Below are 20391 nucleotides of genomic sequence, written 5' to 3' on the forward strand. Positions count from 1 at the left end.
AACGTTGCTTATGCTTCTGTCATATCCACCTATAGTTTTTCTCCAAGGCAATAATAAGTTTATAGGTTTTGCCAGAAGGACTATGTACCTACATGTATCATTATGCTTATACTTAAATTAACTTTTTTGAATAAAAGAAATTTTTGATCTAGCCGATATCAGAAAACATGGAAAATGTTACCTGTAGAACTAATAGCCATCAGAGGTTTGAAATTGTAAACTATATCTAAAGAGTCTGAGTTGGGTGGTGGAGGAGGCAAAAGTCACAAGTTTATAGAGTAAACAAGAAAACTCCAACAAGTGCAGGTGACCTTACCCCATGACTGCATGACAAACCATTAGCCCTGACAATAACAGAGAGAGAGAATGGGTTTGTCAACAATACAGTTACATTTTCAGATCAAGACTAAATATACACATTGAAGTAGCTAACTGATTTCAGTTCTGTTTGAGGTTGGGCACGGCCACTCTCATACTCCACTGCGCTGGACAGGGAGAGCCAAATCCTTCGCCATGCTCGAAACCTTGGCCCTTTTAAAGCCAGCTAACATTATGTTCTCTGTGGTCCGGGATGGGCAACCAGAGTGCAGCTTGTACATCATCAGCATACCTGCTGATTGGAACCTGGATGGCATCTGCTGAATGACAACAGCCAGGATTAATATTGAGGCATTCCTGCACACCTTTATACTCTTCATTGACCGCCAGGGATGGGGACCCAAAGACTGTAGGAGAGCTTATGGAAGGAATAACAAATTCAGTAACTAAAAGCAAATAATTCCCCAAAGTTGTGGGTTTTTTCACTTCTGGCCTAGTCATCAGTGTTTTCATGTGTATCTGCTGTACAAGAATCCCCATATGGACCCTTGCATTTAAATTTCTTAGCCAAGTCGCACACCATCAAGTGTTTGATGGCAGGACAAAGAAAAGTTTTGATCCACTCTGTTCCTTGTGTAGACTAGAGGTCTTGTACACTTACTGTTTCTAATTTTTTTCCCCTTAAATCTGATCTACTTTTTGTAAAAGGAGACTAGTAATTATGCTATTGCAAAGGCTGAGGTATTGACTCCAATACATTTTGTAGGCTGCTATTAAATTATTGGAATTACCTTTAGGGTTAAAATTTAAATAAATTAAAGTTGCATTTCTTACTCTCTGTTATAAATGTGTGTGGTGGGTAATCTCTACATACCCCAAATAGAGTAGTGTGAATTAGAGCCAGCTGGCATTGTGCAGCTGATCCACCCAATAACACCTGCAGTATTGCTGCTAATTGGCAGCCTCATTGCATGCTAGTGTACAGGAAACCGTATTAGAAATGATCAGACAAAGGCTAAAGAGTGCATTTATAAAAAAAAAAGAAAGGAAACCAAGTCTTGAAAGTCAATACATCACCTGGGCCATTTGTTTTGCATGATTGAAGGGGAAGTGGGATATATTGATAGTGGTTTCCTGAACACCTTTAAATTACCGGAAGTTAGCTTTACAATCACCATTTTAAAATAGAAGTAAGCTGTGCAAAGTTGCTGTGAATACTGGATGTGGCGGCATGGTTCTTGGTAGTGTTTATCTCTTGTGTAACCAGTCCCAAAGCAGTGCATTCACTCTCCTCTCTTTGGCATCCCTTCATTTATCAATTACTGCCATAGATTCATCACTTCAGATAAAGACTAGGAAATCAGATCTCAGCAAATGCGCTCTTTATCAGTGTGTATCCTTTCTAAAAATAAAACCCATCCTGTCAGACACATCCTTTACTGTGTTCCATGGCTGCTGCGCTTTTGAAAATAGCCCTCAGGTCTAATCATGATCCAAAAGGAATTTAGTGTAAAGTAACACTAGGTGTGAAAGAAAAATTTCTGAAGACACTAAGCTACATGATGGGCAAATGAGAAAGTGAGCACACCACACTCGAGATGAGACTGTATTCACTGAGAGCTTATCTGTGTTTAAAAAAAAAAAAAAAAAAATCAGAATATGACTGAGAGCATTCTAGTTAGATGTGATGCTGACCATGGCTGTGGACAGTGTAGATCAAAGCAAATCCTATTCACCATTATCTAGTTGTGATTAAACCTTGGTCCCAATCTTACACCTCTGATGGGGCCTTACCAGAACTAGATGATAGAATACCCAACATGACTTGCTGTAGTTGTTGCCATACTCTACCACAGCACCTCTACTCTAGTGCTTCCATTCACATTCATATGTGATAAGATTTTCTAATGTAGAACAGCTCACGTTGCATCTTCCCAGCTGACCATGCTGACTCCCAAATGTGCTTCCACCAGGGGTACACTGGAGTTGTTGGATCTGCTGGGTCTAGGGGGAGAGGAGGCTGTGCAGTTGCAGCTCTGCTCCAGCTGTAGGAACTTTGATACCTACGGGCAGATTGCTCATGGCACGTTGGAGAAGGGGTATAAAAGGGACATGCAGCAGTGCCATGCTAAGATCAAGGAGCTGAGACAGTCATATCCGAGGCAAGGATGGCCAGCCGTCACTCTGGTGCAGCACCAAAACCATGCCGTTTCGACAAGGAGTTGTACACCATCCTCGGCAACAACTCCACCTCCACCGCCAAGAGCCCTGTGGATTCTTCGGCGGGGCTGAAGACAGTGGCCAGCGGAGTCAACCCTGAGGATGAAGTGGTGGATGAGGACGTATTGTTGGAGGAGGATGTGGGACAGGCTAGAGGATTGTCCAGTAGTATGGCAAGTCAGGAATTTTTATTTACTCCGGAGGGGTCTAGCTAGTCATAACAGTCTGGCTCTTGGATGCCTGACACAGGAGAGGGGAGCTCTGGTAAGTACTCATTTTGATTTGATACTGCACAGTGCCATGAGGTAGAGCTTTCCTTTATTTTGTTATATGTTAGAAGTGGGATAAGGGATAGGATTAATAAGCCTGGCACTGTTTGTGTTTGCTTCCCATTAGCTACGCAGTGGAGGCCCTGTGGAAAAGTTGGTTAATGCAGGTTAAACTGGGATTTCACAGAAATCCTCCATAGAGATCACTAGGAAACTTTCCTGGAGGTACTCTGCAGTCCTCTGCTGACCATTCCTTGGCAGAGTTGCTTTGTTTCTTCCCTCACTGTAGGCAGTTTTACTGCACTAATCAGCAATTTCTGCTGCAGGGACTTCTGAAGCCGCATGCATATGGGAGATGCACCCTTGCATCCTCAGTTACCCTCAGGAGTGAGATATCAAGTTTGATCACTCCTGCCTGTGGAAAATGGTGCTTGAATTTATAATAGAGTCCCATGGCGCTAGTTGTAATTCCCTTTGTTAATTACCCAGACCCTTTGCCCCATCTTGCCCGTTTCCCCGCCCTGGGGCAAACTCACCATGTTTAGGGCATTTGCCAAGCTGTGTGCTTGCCATGGGACAGTGAGAAAGAAGTGTATTTCGCTGTTATGATTCAAGGCTGTGAGTGCACTTGCAGTACTGCTTCTGTTTGTTGTTTCTTGTGCTTCTGTAGATGTGCCTTTGAATGACACCTCCTACACACTGATGCTGCAGATCATGATCACAGGGCATGGAGAGAGACAATAAACGAAAAATTAAAAATGGATAGCCAGGAGAGGAAAGGTGCAGTTCATGATGGAGGGGCAGGAGCAGATGATAAAGCTGATGGAGGACCAAACGGAGGTGATAAGGTCCCAGAACGCATGCATGCTCGACTCCCCTTGCACCCTAAACAGAACTGCATTCCATGCCTTCCTCAAACTCCTCACACACGTTCCTTGTAAGTTCCCGGCCTGTCGCAGTATCCCTTACGCTCCACCTCTAGGGACTGGTTTCAGAATGAAAGCTGGACTTACACACAGCTTTGAGAACCTCCTCAGTGTCATGTCCCCTGTAAGAAATCTATGTATTGCTGTATAATAAAAGTATATTCTTTCAAATAAAATGAAGCTTTATTTGTGTCCTACAAAAGGTGGTTGCTGCTGGAATTCATACACAGTGGCAATCGGCACTTTTTCAGACCATAATTAATGCTCAGGCACCAAGCATTACAAGGGTCATTCAAAGCGGCAAGTAAACAATGCCTGGCAGAATGCATTACAGAAACACATATTACTGAGGGTCATTGTCAAAATGCTGCTTTAGAGCCTCCCTGATTCGCATAGCTCCCTGTTGAGCCCCTCTAGTAGCCCTGGTATGTGGCTGCTCAAAATCAGCCACCAGGTGATCTACCTCAACGCTCCACCCCATGGACACTTTTCCCCTTTGGCTTCACAAATGTTATGCAGAGCACAGCAGGCTGCTATGACGATGGGAATATTGTCCTCATTGAGGTCTAACCTGCCAAAAAGGCAGTGCCAGCGATCCTTTAATCTGCCAAATGCAAAATGACCCAGGTTATCCACCAGTGCCTGCATTACCATGGTGAAGTAGTGCTTTCCATTGTACTCCGTCGCAAGATGGTCTGGGGCCAAAATTGGGATATGCGTGCCATTTATCACCCCGCCACAGTTATGGAATCTCTTTGCTGCAAAGCTATCTACTGTTTCCCGCACATTGCCTAGAGTCACAGTCCTTCATACCAGGATGAGAGTAATGGCTCTGCATGCTTGCATGTCTGCAATCCCCTCGGTGGACTTCCCAACTCCAAACTGATTAGTGACTGACCGGTAGCAGTCTGGAGTTGCCAGCTTCCACAAAGCAATCTCTACTCACTTCTCCACCATGAGGGCAGCTCTCATTTGGCGTCCTTGTGCCAGAGGGCAGGGGCGAGCTCCACACACAGCTCCAGGAAGGTGGCTTTGAGAATCCAAAAGTTCTGAATCTACTGCTCTTCATCCCACACCTGCATAACGATGTGATCCCACCACTCAGTGCTTGTTTCCCAAGCCCAGTGGTTCACCATCTGCAGCTGCTCCATGAATGCCAAAAGCAATCTGGAATTATTTCTTTCCGTGGCACACAGCAGGGCAGGCACTGCGCATTCCTGTTCATATTCGCAGCTCATGAAATACTGCAGGATTAGCCGTGTTGTGTTCATAACGCTTATCGCAAGATTGGAGAGCACTAAACAGGATCCATGTTTTCAGACAGAGATGGCAGGCACACAGTTTACAGGGTCGGTTGAAAAATGGCGTGAAACAGCATAGTCGGAAGCCCATGATGGAGAAAACTACATCATGAGACCGCACCCAGGATACACCGCGATCCATTCCCAGAACTCCTAGCTGCAGAAGGTGGAGAGTTGCTCAGTGGGATAGCTACCCACAGTGCACTGCTCTCTCTCTCAGTCCTAAAGCACCAACTGTGGATGTGCTCCACCGATACAAGGAGCATTGTGTGAATATGCACAAGCGATGTAATTATAGTGATTTATGATCATCGGCGTAACTTGTGTCGACTTAACTCTTTAGTATAAGCATGGCCTCGTTAATTAGGCTCTGCTATACCTATTTAGGCAGATAATCTGAGGGCCATTCTACACTTAAAATGCTGCATTGGCACAACTGTAGCGCTTTAACGAAGATGCTCTAAGCCAACGGGAGAGAATTCCACCATCAGCTAAATCCACCTCCCTGACACATGGTTGTTAAGTCAGCAGAAGAAGTCCTCCCACTGACCTAGCACTGTCTGTGTGGGGGGTTAGGTTGGTATAACTGTGTGCTCAGGGATGTGGATTTTTCACACCCCTGAGCAACGTAGTTTTATCAATATAGATCTGTAGTGTAGAGCAGACCTTAGAGACTAGACTACTTTTGGGGAGAAAGCAGGTTGCTGGTTGGAGCCAAAACAGAGAAGGAGCTATCTTGTTTATATTGTTTATATTTTAGTAGAATCCTGTAAAATAACTAGAAATCCCCCAGAGGGTTCACTTCTCCCTTCCGCCCCTCATCCTCCCCTTCCCCACCCACCCCCCCCGTTAACCCTGGCTTCCTGTGAAGTTTCTCTCCAGATGCACAAACTCTGACCATGCCATAGTTTACAGAAGTGATGGTAGACTTTTCTTTGTTTGACGTTTATACAATAGCTTAAAATTAAATGTAATTCAGCTTAGTGTTTTGAAACTCATGGGGAAATAACAAAACTGTGTACTCCAGTTACATGATGTTTTAATTGATGTATTACTGCTTTCTAGTATGTATGATTGTCATCTTATCTGAATGTTAAAGGATATGAATAAGATCCATTCATTTTGTTTCTAACACCTTTATCTTCAATAAATACTTTTGGAAAGGAGGTGAGACACATAAATCCTTTATCCACTACCTAATGATCTCCTTATTTTAGAAATGCAGGCAGGAAACAAGGGAATCGGCCTAGATGAAACGGTGAGAGATTAATATGCAGATAAAGACTTACTGCTTCATAGAATTATAAACTCTAAGGCAACTGATTCCATACTTAATTCCTGAAGTTTTAAATTGGTTGGACTCTTCAACTTTCTTTCTAATGGAAGCTCAGCTGTTACATCTGAAGTTTCCAGTTTTACAGTGTAGTTAGTAAAAGGAAATACTGATCACACAGAAATCGGCTTTGTTGTTCAGAATAACTGAGCCAGTCTCTCACAACCAACATTTGTATCTTTGGCCTTGAGCCCTGCACACTTTTCTGGTTTGGGAAGTCATCCAAACAAATACTTTCATTCTTTCCAGCAGAGTGTACTTTAAAATGTACTAGTGTCACCTTTGCTGTGTAAGGTCTGTCTACACTGTAACTGGGAACATGCCTCCCAACCCTGGTAGACGCAAACTCACCCATTAGCTTTGCTTGACCTAACATGCTAAAAATAGCAGCATAGATATTGTAGTACAGGTGGTGGCTTAGGCTAGTCAGAGGGCTTGGACTTGGGCAGCTAGCCCAAGCTGCCACCCATGTCATAATGTCCACACTGCTATTTTTAGAGCACAAGTGCAAATCTGTCTACCCGGCCTGGGAGACACGCTCACAGCTGTAATGTAGACATACCATTAGGGTATAATGTTTGAAAATGCACAGGCACTATTAGGTTTCATCTCGACATGAGGCACCAAGCCTGTTGATGGTAATGTCCTGGTTCGTGGGAGGTTGGTTTCTCACCTGGAGATTGCCTGCTCTACTCTGAAACCTGTAGGTAGTGTAAGCTCCCCCATATGCCTTTTTAAATCATTCTTTGGCTAGTAGGTTTAGTTCTCGGTTAGAAACTTTAGCAGCCAGCTAAGCCCTGTGTTTAAACTGGTGGATTGGAGAGTGGGGAGATACTTACATTTTTAAAAATGTAAGTATGGGGGGGGTGTGTGTGTGTGTGTGTGTGTGCGCGCGCGCGCAAAGGTATATATCTAGAAAGAGAGGGATGAAATGAGAGACAGCAGATGTAAGGGAAGGAGTACAGAACACCAGGCAGGGAAAGAAAGAGCGAGGAATTTAATGGGTTGGAGGAAGAGGAAACAGACAACACAGGAAAAGATACACTATTATCTATTCTGGGAAAGAAAAGCAGGAAAAAGTGGAGTGAAGCCAGGAAGGGAAAGAAGTAGTAAAGTTACATTTAAAAAAATAATTAAATAGAAAGTAGACTGACAATTTCACAACTAAATACAGCACCCAGCAGATGATATACAAGTACTTTAAATTGCATGGGGCATGACAACAAAGGTATTTTTCACCCTAACTAATAGGCTAAATCTGCGAGATATTAGGGGTCAAGTACATTTTCTGACATAAAGTGAGATGGTGACAGAAATGGAACTCTTAACCACAGAACTAACCCATTATGGTTAATTCATGAAACCCAGTTTCTAAAGTTCAGAAAAACTAGGTGTGGGACCTACCTTTAGAGCAGAACTCTGTCCGTATTAGTGACCCCAGGCCATGCAAGGTTTGTATTGCTGCAAGTGGCTATGTCAGCAGAAAGCTGAATTCCCTCCAGATGTTCTAACCGAGTGAAATGTCAGTGTTTTTTACTACTTGAGCCATAGCTTTATTTATTACATCAGATACAGCAGAACACTGAAGAAAGATAATTGTAAGCATTTACACAGATTTATTCTCGGGTTATAAAATTGTTTCTCGCTGTGGTCAAAAGAATTGTAGTCCTTCAGCAGGCGATAAGAGAATACTTAATGGGACTGCTAGCTGAACAAAAGCTAATTTATTTTTTTCCAAATGAGGAATTTTACAGCCGAATACTACAGGGGAAGTTACTGTTCTTTGGGATTTGTCCTATAGCAACCCAGATCTCCTAATGAAATTCAAGACTATCTACAGATGTTCAGTTTCTAGCATAAAAATCAGATATAAATTTTGTCCTGCACATGTAACAGATTCATGCCAGAGTTAGGCAAACTGCAAATACGAAATCTAACATTGGGTTCAGTGGTTCCTGTTAGGCACAGACCTTTCTTGAGGGTGGTGTGGAGCAGCATCACCCCCAGGAGAGCATTGAAGGATGCCACTTTGCTCAAAATGGTGTTCGCGGCACAGTGTGAACGTGCACACATCATACATGCAGCGAGGTCTTGCTTTGTGGAGCAAAATAACGTCCTCTGCACACTAGGGATTTCCGCGACCCCATCTGCTGATGTGATGCCATTTGGAAGTCATGACCCACTGTTTTGGAGCCACTAACATATTGTGTCAAATACAGTTACAGCTTTACGTAGAGTGGCTGATCCCGTCCCTTATACTTCCTGTAGAGTAGGCAGGGAAAGAGTGATTTACAGATCTCCCATTAGGAAATCTGTTAGAAATCCAGTTTAAATCTCTTCTGGCATTAAATTGATATTCACACACACAAAAAAAAAAACCAAACCCCCCCCCCCCACACACACACACACACACAAAAACCAATCTTTGAAATATATCCAGCCCTGCAGCAACTGCCTCCCAGCTATCAGGGACGCTGCAAGGCACCTCCAGAATGAAAGAATTTCCATCAATTGTTTCTTATATTCTGTTCTAATCTGGGAGGACACTGGGAAGAGTTGATTGTCTTCAAAACCCATGTCCACTCACTCTGAAAACTGTAGCAGATGGTTCAAAGCCTGATTCTCTACTGCCTTACACCTATGGGATAAGTGGGCTGTGTGGAGTCACATCAGAGATGGTTTTTGCTGTCCTAGTCTTCGGAGTGCTCATTCTTCTCTTTCTGCTTGTTCAACAGTTTTTATGTCTCAGTTTTGGAGACAAAATTGTTGTATTGGACCCTCTACTCCATGGGGGTAGAGCACTGCTAAATCAGTAATTTCTTCCAGGGCCTCTCATTATTTGTATTGTGGTAGCATCTAAAGACCCCAGCCCTCTTGTGCTAGGCGCTGTATATGCACAAAAAAGACAGTCCCTGCCCAACGAGCTTACAATCCAAGTAAAAGATGTGACAATATGGGGTTGATACCGGTTAGCTCTTCTTTCTTGATTTGTACAATAAGGCGGAGACTGAGGATAAAGTCTGTTTGACACTTGAATAAAGGATTTCTTTTTCAGCTTTGGCTGGTAACAGAAATTTTGTCCTTATCATGGTTTAGCTGCAAGATTCAGATTCACAGCCTTACTGCCACCAGAATTTCTCATTAAGTCTCAGTCTTCTAAGTCTTACTATGTAACTCAAACACAGATTTGCATGAGGAATCAACTGTAAGCCCCTTTTTTCTAATGGAACCTCAGTCAGCCTTGCACTCGTGTTGTATTGGCTGCTTGGAAATCTTAGTAGAGAGCATCGTCATTGATTTCAGAAGTTCTCAGCTAATATTTTCAGACTACAGGTATTAGTTCCATGTCCTTTCCCCTCTCTCTTCTGCCCCCAGTTTCTCAGTTTTATTCTCCATTTCTTCCAGATGTCTGTTCCACTTGGCTATCCCAAAGACCTTACACTCAATTTGCTGACATGTATCTGTATGTATGTAATGCAATAACTTTTGAACGGCACATTTGATCAATTCCAAAACTTCACAGACTATTCTAGACATCAGTGGCCAGAATCTTATTGAGTTGGGGGCTGGGGTGGGGTTGGGGGTGGGGGTCAGAGAGCAGTGCTCTAGAGCCTGTTGTAAAACTAAGCAAATAAGATGACGTACCTCCTGGAAGACCTCTGAATACCCCCACGGTATGCATACCCCTGGTTGAGAACTACTAAGTTAGACGATAGGGTGGACTGACATTCTGTTCAGTAGAGGGTAGTATTATACATACATATTAGCCTTTTATGTGAGTGTGTCCACAGTCTGTAGATATGGCTAAGGGGATAATTTAGTTTCAGATTCTAACTTATGTAGATTTTGGTGGCAGTTGATGAGAAGTTGAGGTCTTAGCCCCTTCTTCCCTCCAAAATACAGATGTCTTCTGTGGATGAGAATACGAACTACAATTTTCTCTTGAGCATGTTTAAATTATTCTGATAAAGGATCCGTTCAACAGAAATGTGAAGGATTACAGTGCAACAGTGTAAAGAGTAACATGTAGTGTTAAATAGAAAACTCTTCAACATTTTGCGGAATCAGTATTTTACTGCACTTAACTGACTTAAGAGGAACTGAAAAAGTGAAAAGGCCTTAAAAAAAGAACATTAACAAAGTTTATAAGAAGAATATGCTGACGTATGTCATTGTTAGAATTGTTTTGACAGATTGGTCTAAATTGTGCTCTCCTGTGCAGCTCAGGGGGATTCCGGGGGTACAAGTGAGGGCAAAATTTTGTGCATTAAGTATAAATATTTAATAAATTCAGCCTGTTTTGAACTTTGGGGATTTTTAAGGCTATTTTATCTATCGAGCTTGTGATTTGTCAGGTGAACAAATGTTCTTAGAAAACAGAATGAAAAACTGCCATTTTAAAAAAAATCAATATTTTTAATACTGCTACCTCAAGGTGTATGTTGTTTTTTCATGAGAATTTTAATTATAAAACAAAAAATTCTTTAGGTGAGTGAATCTATATTAGATGTTCTTATACTCATCTATTATTATACTTTTTATTTAAACAGTAGTGCATTCTTATATATTAATTTTATTAAACTCACTTCTGATCTTTGGAAAACAACGTATTTCTAGGTGGTTTTCAGCTAGGAGCAGGGTGGGTTGATTTAAATCAAAGCAATTGAAATCACCAATTTCAATCGTGATTGAAATCAGCAAGTAGAAAGTCTTGACTTAAATAATTGCTTTTAATTGAGTTTTGCATTTGTACTTTAGTTACACCTCTACCCCGATATAATGTGACCCGATATAATACAAATTCGGATATAACGCGGTAAAGCAGCGCTCCGGGGGGCGGGGCTGCGTACTCCAGCGGATCAAAGCAAGTTTGATATAATGCGGTTTCACCTATAACGCGGTAAGATTTTTTTGGCTCCCGAGGACAGCGTTATATTGCGGTAGAAGTGTATTTTCCTGAAGAAAGGTTGATTGTCATTGGTTAAAAACTATATATTGCCTTTACACTAAATTTGGTGTATCTTTTTGCTAACCAGTGATATATATAAGCAGCGATAGAACTTAACTTACATTTATTCAGCTTCTTAATTTTTACTATGTTAGAAAATGGTGAATGATGCATTTCTTATTTACTAGATGACTAATTTTTTACTTGCAATTTATATCAAATTCTGTTTGGATGGAAATTCAAATTCAATTGAAATGCACAAAAAAGCATTTAAACTTTTTTATTATCATTAAATAAATCTGCCTTAAATGTGCTGGATACATAAGAAGAAAAAAGTTGATCAAAAGGTTATCAAAACATTTTTTGCATTTAAACCTGACTGATTTATTAAACAAAGGCAATATTATCTGTAGTTAGTGAATTGTTTCTGGTCACTATGTCCTTCAAGATTTTAGAACTGGTGGATCTCCTCTTCTCACCTCTAGTTTTTATTCATAGATTTGAAAGAGGAAAACAGGCTCTCCTGCTTCTTCAATTCCCAATTGGTTTCTTAACTTTGAATGGACTAATAATTTAACTGAATTAGTTGAATAAACTGAAATAAGAAAATATTCTGTCTGCATCTGCAGAAGAGGCTACTGCTGTCAAAAGCTGGTTTAGCATTTCAACAAACTCTGGTTCCAGGTGCTTAGCCAGTGACTTCCTCCAGCCCACTGGCATGATTTTCTTTAAAACTTGGCAGCAAACATGTACTGCTTAATGTTATTTTATATTTACTTTAAATAATTTAATAGATGATCATAAGTTTAGGCCTTGACATGTGTTGTCAATTTCAAATTTAATTATAAATAGGTGTATTTTTAAAAGTAAACCTGTATTTAATTAAATAAAAAAATCAATATTTTAAAATTTATTTTTAACTCATAGATTTTTATCTACTTTGGCTAGAAGCAGCCATAGAAGTAAGTAGGCAAATGACCGTAGCTGCTTCTCTTTTTTTTTTCTTTTTTTTTTTTAAGTCAAGTCCTTTGTAAGTCTGCACATGACATTAAACCACAGTGAGTACAAGCTACTTGATATTCATATCATAATGTGACAATTATATGTAGTTCACAGGTGATGGGACAAACTATAACATTCCTCTACTTTTTTATATATTCTTTTTCATATTACGTGCATCCTACATTCTTTACTTTGGCTAGTGGAAAAGAGGTAAATTGATTTTAGTTTGGCCCTATTGGAGGCAGATCCTCAGATTATGTACATGAGAAGTCCCAACGAATGCAATCACATGAATAAGAATATGCATATGAGTACTTGCTGGCTCAGGGCCTCGGTTTTTACAGCCTTTAACAGTTTAGGCCCTGAGTAATGTTTTCAAAAGCACTTATGTGCCTAAAACCCTGTGAAAGCTAATGGGATTTAGGCACCCCAGTCACTGAGAGCCTTTTGAAAATGTTACAGCCTGTCTGTATTTGAGATATCTTTCTGGTTATTCACTACACTCTGAGACCTCTCCACCTCTTGGGGATCCCACTGTTACATTTCAGGTTGGCTGGTGGCAGCGCTCTTACTAGTGGTGGGGTGTTGCGGTGTGGAACTTGCTCGCTTCTGACATTTGTCTCTCTACACTTTTTTAAAAATTATCTCAAGATATTTATTTCAAAGGGGTTTTTATTATCCTCACTGCTGGTTCTGTGCTCATTACTTCCTCCTTCTGTCTGTACTGGGCCCATCTAAAGTGCTTTTTACCTGCTTGATTTTTAAATGATGTCTGTATTTGAATTTTTCTTCATATTCTGTACAGCACTCTGAGCACCTGGGGGTTGTTAAATAAAAGGTATTATTCTTATTTTGTCTTTCAGATATCACTGCTGATTGGATTCATCTGTGTAAAGAATTCACCATGGACAAATTACAGTGCATCCATCTACTTTGAAATTGTCACCATGTGTGACTTGATTATGATTCTTGTCTTTTATTTTGTCTACCTTTTCAGAGCGTACAGAATGCTCACCTGTATTAGTTGGCCACTTGCAGTAAGTGACATTGGTGGGATTGCTACCCCGCACCTCTCATGCACTAACCTCTTTAGTTACTCTATCTGGTTACTTGTGGTTTTCTCTGTTTCCCTCTCTTCTTGTCCTTCATGAATCCTTTCACCAGTCACTTCATCTTTCATCCTGCCTGCTGAACTGGAGCATGCTGGCACTCTCCCACATTCCTTGAGCCTGATTCTACTCTCCCTTACACCAGTATACATTGGAACTAACTTATCTGAAGGCAACAGAGTTACTTTGATGCAGATGAAAGAAAATTAGAGATCTTCATGTCCAGTGCTCTTCTTAAGTTAGCACTGAGCAGATGGGCCCTGAGTCAAGAAACATTTTAAAGTTAAGGATGAGTGTAAGTTAAACACATGCATAATTGTTGTCCTGTATACAGATGCTATGGAGCCCATCTTATGGGATAAGGAAGCTTTACTTCCTGGAGGGCAGAGTAATTGACAAGCTACAGATGGCCCATTTTAAAACATGCTGGAAAAAAAAAGTCTCTGGGTGTGTGGGGGGTTGTGTTTGTTTGGTATTTACTGTGCATTTGTTTCCGGTTTTAAAACTTCTTCTAAACTAAGTAGGGTTTTTGGAGCTGATCTCCAGTTCTTCCTTGTTCCTTAGCAAGATTTATTTCAGCAACTTGCACAGTTACTGTCCTGTTACTTGTGCTTCCAACTGCTCAGCTGCATTGCTTTTTCTGCTATTGATCTCAAGCACTGGAGGGACTGATGACACTTGCAGGAAGCAGGGTGAGGGGACAAGTGCACCATAATCATCATCATCATAATACACTTCTATACCCCAGTCTTCATCCACAGACCTCTGCAAAGGTGGGTGAGCCTCATTATTATAGAGAGAGAAAAGCTGAGGTCCAGACTGGTTACGTGACTTGCCCCAGATCTCACACACATTAGTATCAGAGCTGAACCCAGATCTGACCATTCTGCCATATGGATTGCATGCCAGTTACAAACTTTTCTGTTTTTTTCACCTTACTCTGAAAAGTGGTAGCAACTCCTTCTCTGCAGAGCTGTCTGACAACTGGGGTGTAATTTTCAGGAAAATCTCTCAACTTTTTTCATCAAAACTTGAAATTTCTATGAAAAATTCTATCAGATTGTGAGTTGTGACATGTCTGACCAGCTCTACTGACCATGCCTGCAGCTATGGGAAAAGGAAAGCTTCACATCAGAAATACAGTTATTCCGTGGGATTATTTCCTATGCCATCATTCCCTTTCACTAGCTATTTTCCTCTTTGGTTTATTTCCCTCTAACCATTCTCTTTCCTTCAAAATCCTCCATACTATTGATGTGTTCTTTTACACTCTCTTCCTCCCCCAAAGTAATGTACTGTGGGTTGTTGGTGCAGATTCATTACTGGCTGTTGTTTTATCAGGAATTGCAGTGTTTATGAAACGTAGCATAACAAATGAATGGGTTACCAGTCTGTAGCAATCCTGAGCCACGTCCAAAACCACAGGTCTGCAGATCCTCATGTTTATGAGATGTTTGAAATCTGAATTTTCCAGATGGCCACAACCTAAATAACTGATCAAATCTTGGATCCATATGCCTGCATATTACAAGATAGGCAAAATTCAGATCTGAAAAGCAGTTGGGGCTCATGTTGAACTCTGTGAATATAACCTGATATTTTGTACTTGGTTAACGCAAACAGGAAAAAGCTGTTCACTGGCTGACAGTGGATAGCTGATGAAATTGAAATCAGTGGCACCAGGATTTCACCCATTATATAGTGGAGTCTACAGTCGATGTTATACATCATTTTGGTTTTCAAACTCCACAAATTGCAGATAAATGCAAACGAAACACAAAGCTAAATACCACAGTTGTGATTATTTGGTTACTACATATAACATAACACTTATGTGAAAACAATCCTATTAGGAATTCTTAGCTCTATTGTTAAATATAGGCAAGTGCTCCTGGGAGATTGTTGGGTATCCACTGAAATGCTAAGTCAAATGTATATCTACTGCTACCTCACATGAGAATTTTGCCCTTTGAGGCTGTATAATGAGTATTACAAAGGGATCTTGCATTCTTATCATGTTAATTTCTGGAGAAAATCTAGGCAAGACTTCAATTTTCTTTCAAAGTATTTAGCCTGTTTCTACTTTGATATAACTTGTATTAGTCTTCGTAGATGTGGCAATTGCATCTTTCCTGTCATGTTCAGTATACTGGACAGTTACAGGCCTGATTCTTCACTGCTGATCTGATTGTGAAAAATTGGTGCAAAATACCATCAGATCATAATGGTAGCATTTTCCATCCACTTTGCACAGATGTTAGCAACTGGAGAAGATAAGTAATGGGGACGTTATGTTACAACTGCATGACTAGGAACTAGTTACACTACCTCATCATTGAATTAGAATTCATGTACTCCACCCTGTTCCAAATAGTCTACCATGCCGTACCAAGTCAAATATAGCACTCAACTTTCCATCCCACCCCACCGTCTGGCCATTCCTAGGATTTCCTGTAGGATGTTCCTGTCTCATCTCTTGGTTTTCCATGGCAGAGGGTCATGTCCACCTCTTTTATCCTTGTGGAATTAACACACTGTACAAACTGCAGTGAGTCAGCAGAACTTACTTAGCAGCTTTACACAGGGCTCTAACTGCCACTAGCAGGTCAATCAACAGATGAGTCCTGCATCCTTGGGCGAGATCCTAGATCTTGCCACTCTGTTACAACATGCCTTCATTAAGCCTAATGACCTATTAATCTGTTTCAGAATGAATTAAAAGGGGGAAAATCCTGCCAGGAAATGTTGAAATTAAAGAAGGAGTTAGACTGTTTTTGATGCAAACTCTATACATAATTCGCTAGACTGATGTCAGATTAAGGAATGTGCACATACTCTTTTCTTGTTGTAGATCAGCATTAATTAATTTAATTTATTAAAGAATATATTTAGAATTGCAATCCTTCCTCCCACCCTCCAAAAAATGCACCTCCCAACTATTCAGGCCTCTTCTGTTTTTGCCTAAAGATAAATGTTACAGGTGTTGATTGTATGAGAGACCAGTTCAACCTAAATGTTCAAAAGTGACTAGTGACTTTGGGTGACCCAATTTGTGGGTGACTAATTTAGGGTTACCATATTTTACTTTTAAAAAAGGAGGACACTCCATGGGGCCCCGGCCCCATCCCAACTCCGCCCCTTCCCCGCCCCCAGCCCCACCCCAACTCTGCCCCCTCCCCTGAACGCTCCGACCCCGGCTCCTCCCCCTCCCTTGCTTCCTGCGAATCAAATGTTCATGGGAAGCCTGAAACAGGGAGGCAGCAGGTAAGCTGGCGCTGGGTGCGGCGCGGCCCAATCCGGCCCCCCCTGGCTGAGTGGTTCCCTTCGGCGGCCGGCCGGCCCAGAACAAGAGGCTCTGGCCCCGGCATCTCCCGCCCGGCTCGGCTCAGGCACTGGGGCGCTGGCCCCCGGCCGAGCACGGCCGGCCCCGTCCCGGCCCCTGGCTGAGCACCGCTGGCCCCATCCCGGCCCCGGCCGAACACCCCCGGCCCCGCCCCCTGGCTGAGCACCACTAGCCCCATCCCGGCCCCAGCCGAACACCCCCGGCCCCGCCCCCTGGCTGAGCACCGCTAGCCCCATCCCGGCCCCGGCCGAACACCCCCGGCCCCTGGCTGAGCACCGCTAGCCCCATCCCGGCCCCAGCCGAACGGCCCCGGTCGAACGGCCCCGCCCCGCACCGCCGGGCCCTCCCTCCCTATTTTCCCGGACGTGTCCGGCTTTTTGGAATTTCCTCCGGGACGGGGATTTAAGGCCCAAAAATCTGGACATGTCCAGGAAAATCCGGACGTATGGTAACCCTAACTAATTTTAGACACCTTAAAGGAGACTGATTCCCTTGAAAGTGCTGAGAACCCCTTCTCTGAAAACCAGCTGAGTCAGTCACCAGTTGAGTACCCAGAACTGACTGGTAAAAGTTACTAGAGAATTTTGAAAGTGTAGGCCAAAGTTCATGTTTAATTTCTCTGTCTCTCAGTATTGTGATTACAGAAGGACCTGAACCTAAATTCTGGATCTGTATAGCCCCCAAACTTCATGGGGATTTAAAATCCACACCGACATCCAAATCTTGCAAGTGGCCCATGGTTTTTATAATGAACCAAACCAAACTCCTGGATTGAAAGCCTTCGTACGTGGGAAGTGCTTAAAATCCTGATCCAAATATTGTCACTTGGGCTTATCTCTCATTATAACCAGTGTCCTCTCAAGATATGTTCTATTGCATATAGATCACTTGATTAAAAGACTGTATGAATTTTCATATCTTAGCCTTTTGTTTAAAAAATTGTGTGTTGGGGGAAGCATATTAGATTTTGTTGGCTGCAGTATCCCTGAACATGATTTAGTTCCTTCAGCCAGGAAGAGAGAGACTCCTAAACAAGAAGAATTTCCCTCCAAAATACAGTTGCACATGTTCCAATCTCCAGAAAGAATCCAGTTCTGCTCCACAGAACTCATAAATAGTGATCAAGAGTTCAAAGAAGCTAAGGTAGAATGGAAGGAGGAGGAAAAGGCACAAATAGCAGCATGACAGTTTGCAGTACTGATCGAGAGAGCAGAGTTGGGAGGAGTGTTTTTCTGCGTTTGTGAAGTGAATGAGATTTCACATATGTTCAGGGCTTGAGAAAAGTGTAAAGAGAAACTGGAATTTCCATCCTATGGGAAATTCTAACATATTTTAAATGTTGGTTTTGTTCTGAATTGGAATGAAAAGCTGAAATTTCCAGACCCCCCCCCCCCCCAAATCTGATAAATATAGGTTCAAAATTATCACAACATTTTGTCTTGATAATATCTAATTGTTTAGATAATGATAAAATATAATATAAACCATATGTGTATATATGATAAAATATATTGTGTATATATTATAATAAAATTAATATTTTAATATAATATAAAAGCCCACATGAAATTAATTGAACTAGTAGAGTTAAAACAAATCATTGTACCTTATCAAAATGAAATGTTTTGACATTATTCATAGTGAGAAAGGTGAAACAACTTGTTTTAACTTTTTCTCATCTACAATGCCTTTGAAACTTTCCTGCAAAATGCTTCAATTCTGATAAAAATGAGTTGGGGGAGGGGAGGAGGATGGGGGAAGACTGTCATAAAAATGTTTCAACTAGCTCTAGCATTTAGCTGCTCTTCTGCCACATACAATGTACACTCTGCTGGAGAGATTCTTTCGAAACTTGACATTAGATATGTGGAAACTTGTTTGTTTGGGAGGTGGGTGTCTGGTTTTGTGGGTCCTATCCTATGTCCAGTTTTGTTTGCTCTAGATCAAGCAAAATTTAGCTCTGGTAAAGACCTTATGGGGTCATGGGGGGGGCAAAGCATGTTCTTCTGTTTACCCCTACACATCTGACCAACCACATCCTGAAATCTAATTCTGTTTCCTTCCCCCCTGCTGAGCTGCTCTGAAACATGCCACCACAGCCAGCCTGCCTTTTGTTTACCTGCTTGTTGGTTTGTTTAAATGCTTTTCTGATAAGTTTCCCTTCTAAACTGTGCTATGTTTGTATTTTCAGGAATTTCTCCATTATTTAATTGGTACGCTCCTGCTTCTCATTGCCTCTATTGTGGCAACGTCAAAAAGCTATAGTTCAGCAGGACTCGTAGCTGGAGCGGTAAGACTGTTTGTTAGATCACAGTGTTTACTAGTCCTGACACTTTTTGTTACTCTGTTTACTATGCATTAGGAATTAATTGCTTGAAGCTTTATTTTCTTTACAATTCTATCTTGTTTGGTCTCGGTGGGTATACTGTCTTTTGGCTTGTTTCAATTAACATACCATAACTACACACACACACAAAAATTGATTACTGTGGGATTCCAGTTCCCTACATTGGGGGAGATGAGACATGTTAAAGAGGTAAAACACAAGACTCTAGGTGCTGCAAAACACAAAGAACCAATTAGTTTTGGTGAAGGATAAAGTAACTTTACTTCACTACAAAACACAGCAGTTTGTCAAATTAGCAACAAAACTTTTCATGAGCACAGCATCTCAATGCTCTGCTCATTGCATTTGCTCCCCACTTAACAGAGTCCAGTTCAAGGTCTGTGTCATGAGAACTAAAGCCCACCATGGGATTGGCCCTAGCTACCTCTGAAGTCACCTCTGCCTCCCCAGTTATGAACTTCCATAGGGACTGATTTGGGGAGGCTCCTATATATGGGAAATTGAATTTTGATGGGAATGGGATTTAGATTGTGACACTCACTCCACCAAGGCCCAGATCCTCAGAGGTATTTAGGTTCCTAAATATTTTTGAGGCTCTGGGCCTAAATGTATAATTCATCTCTTTGACTCAGCTTTCCCTTGAGTAAATGATTTACATTTACATACATTATAGAAATCTTAAAAATGCATCAAGCTACAGGCAGCAAAGGAGAAAAAAGTGAGATTGTTGTTTGTTTCTGTTTTTAAATACTTGGGAGGTATTAGCATTCAGCACACTTTTTTGGGTGCACAGGGTGCAATTCACCTGTGTACAGAGATCCTGCATGAGATCTATGTAACATTTAAAGCCTTTGTAAACTCTAATTTGTGGGCTTAAGTGATTCATATGCTTCATGGCGGGGGGGGGGGAAGGAATTTCTCCATCAATGAATAAATGATTATGGAATTTGAATGTGTGGGACTTTCTACAGTGTTGATAACTGAAGACACTTTCTTTTTACACATACCGTTTCTTTTAACAGACGTTTGGTTTCTTAGCTACATTCCTTTGCGCTTTGAGCATATGGTTATCCTACAAGATCTCATGTATTACTCAGTCAATGGGTAAGTATCAAATGTTAATAGTAGGCAGAATACTTCACAAATGGAATATTTACATTTTCCATGGCAGAGTTTGTATGGAAGGATTTATTAATGTTCTGTATCATGTAGCTCAATATATTGCCAACACAGTACTTTAGCGGGTCAATTGACACAATAACTTATTAACAGCTA

General features: G+C 41.5%; 1 protein-coding gene and 1 long non-coding RNA gene across 3 annotated transcripts in view; both read left to right on the forward strand.

Moving 5' to 3' along the window:
• Positions 1 to 20391, forward strand: part of CMTM7 (CKLF like MARVEL transmembrane domain containing 7) — a 35266-nt gene that overhangs the window by 12146 nt on the left and 2729 nt on the right. The window contains exons 2-5 of one of the 2 annotated variants that reach the window (XR_010598347.1): positions 13181 to 13354; positions 13991 to 14199; positions 18961 to 19059; positions 20139 to 20220. Coding sequence is in view for 1 of the 2 variants with exons in the window: in XM_024107474.3 (XP_023963242.2) it covers positions 13181 to 13354; positions 18961 to 19059; positions 20139 to 20220 (355 nt within the window). In the remaining variant the exon portion in view is untranslated. The remainder of the gene's footprint in view (positions 1 to 13180; positions 13355 to 13990; positions 14200 to 18960; positions 19060 to 20138; positions 20221 to 20391) is intronic. The other variant, XM_024107474.3, reaches the window with a different exon arrangement.
• On the forward strand, positions 1684 to 3909 carry LOC135981362 (uncharacterized). The gene is made up of 2 exons (XR_010598349.1): positions 1684 to 2802; positions 3478 to 3909. It is a non-coding gene; the product is annotated as an uncharacterized LOC135981362 (long non-coding RNA).

Source organism: Chrysemys picta, chromosome 2 (assembly GCF_011386835.1).
Source record: "Chrysemys picta bellii isolate R12L10 chromosome 2, ASM1138683v2, whole genome shotgun sequence".
Lineage (NCBI taxonomy): Eukaryota > Metazoa > Chordata > Testudines > Emydidae > Chrysemys > Chrysemys picta.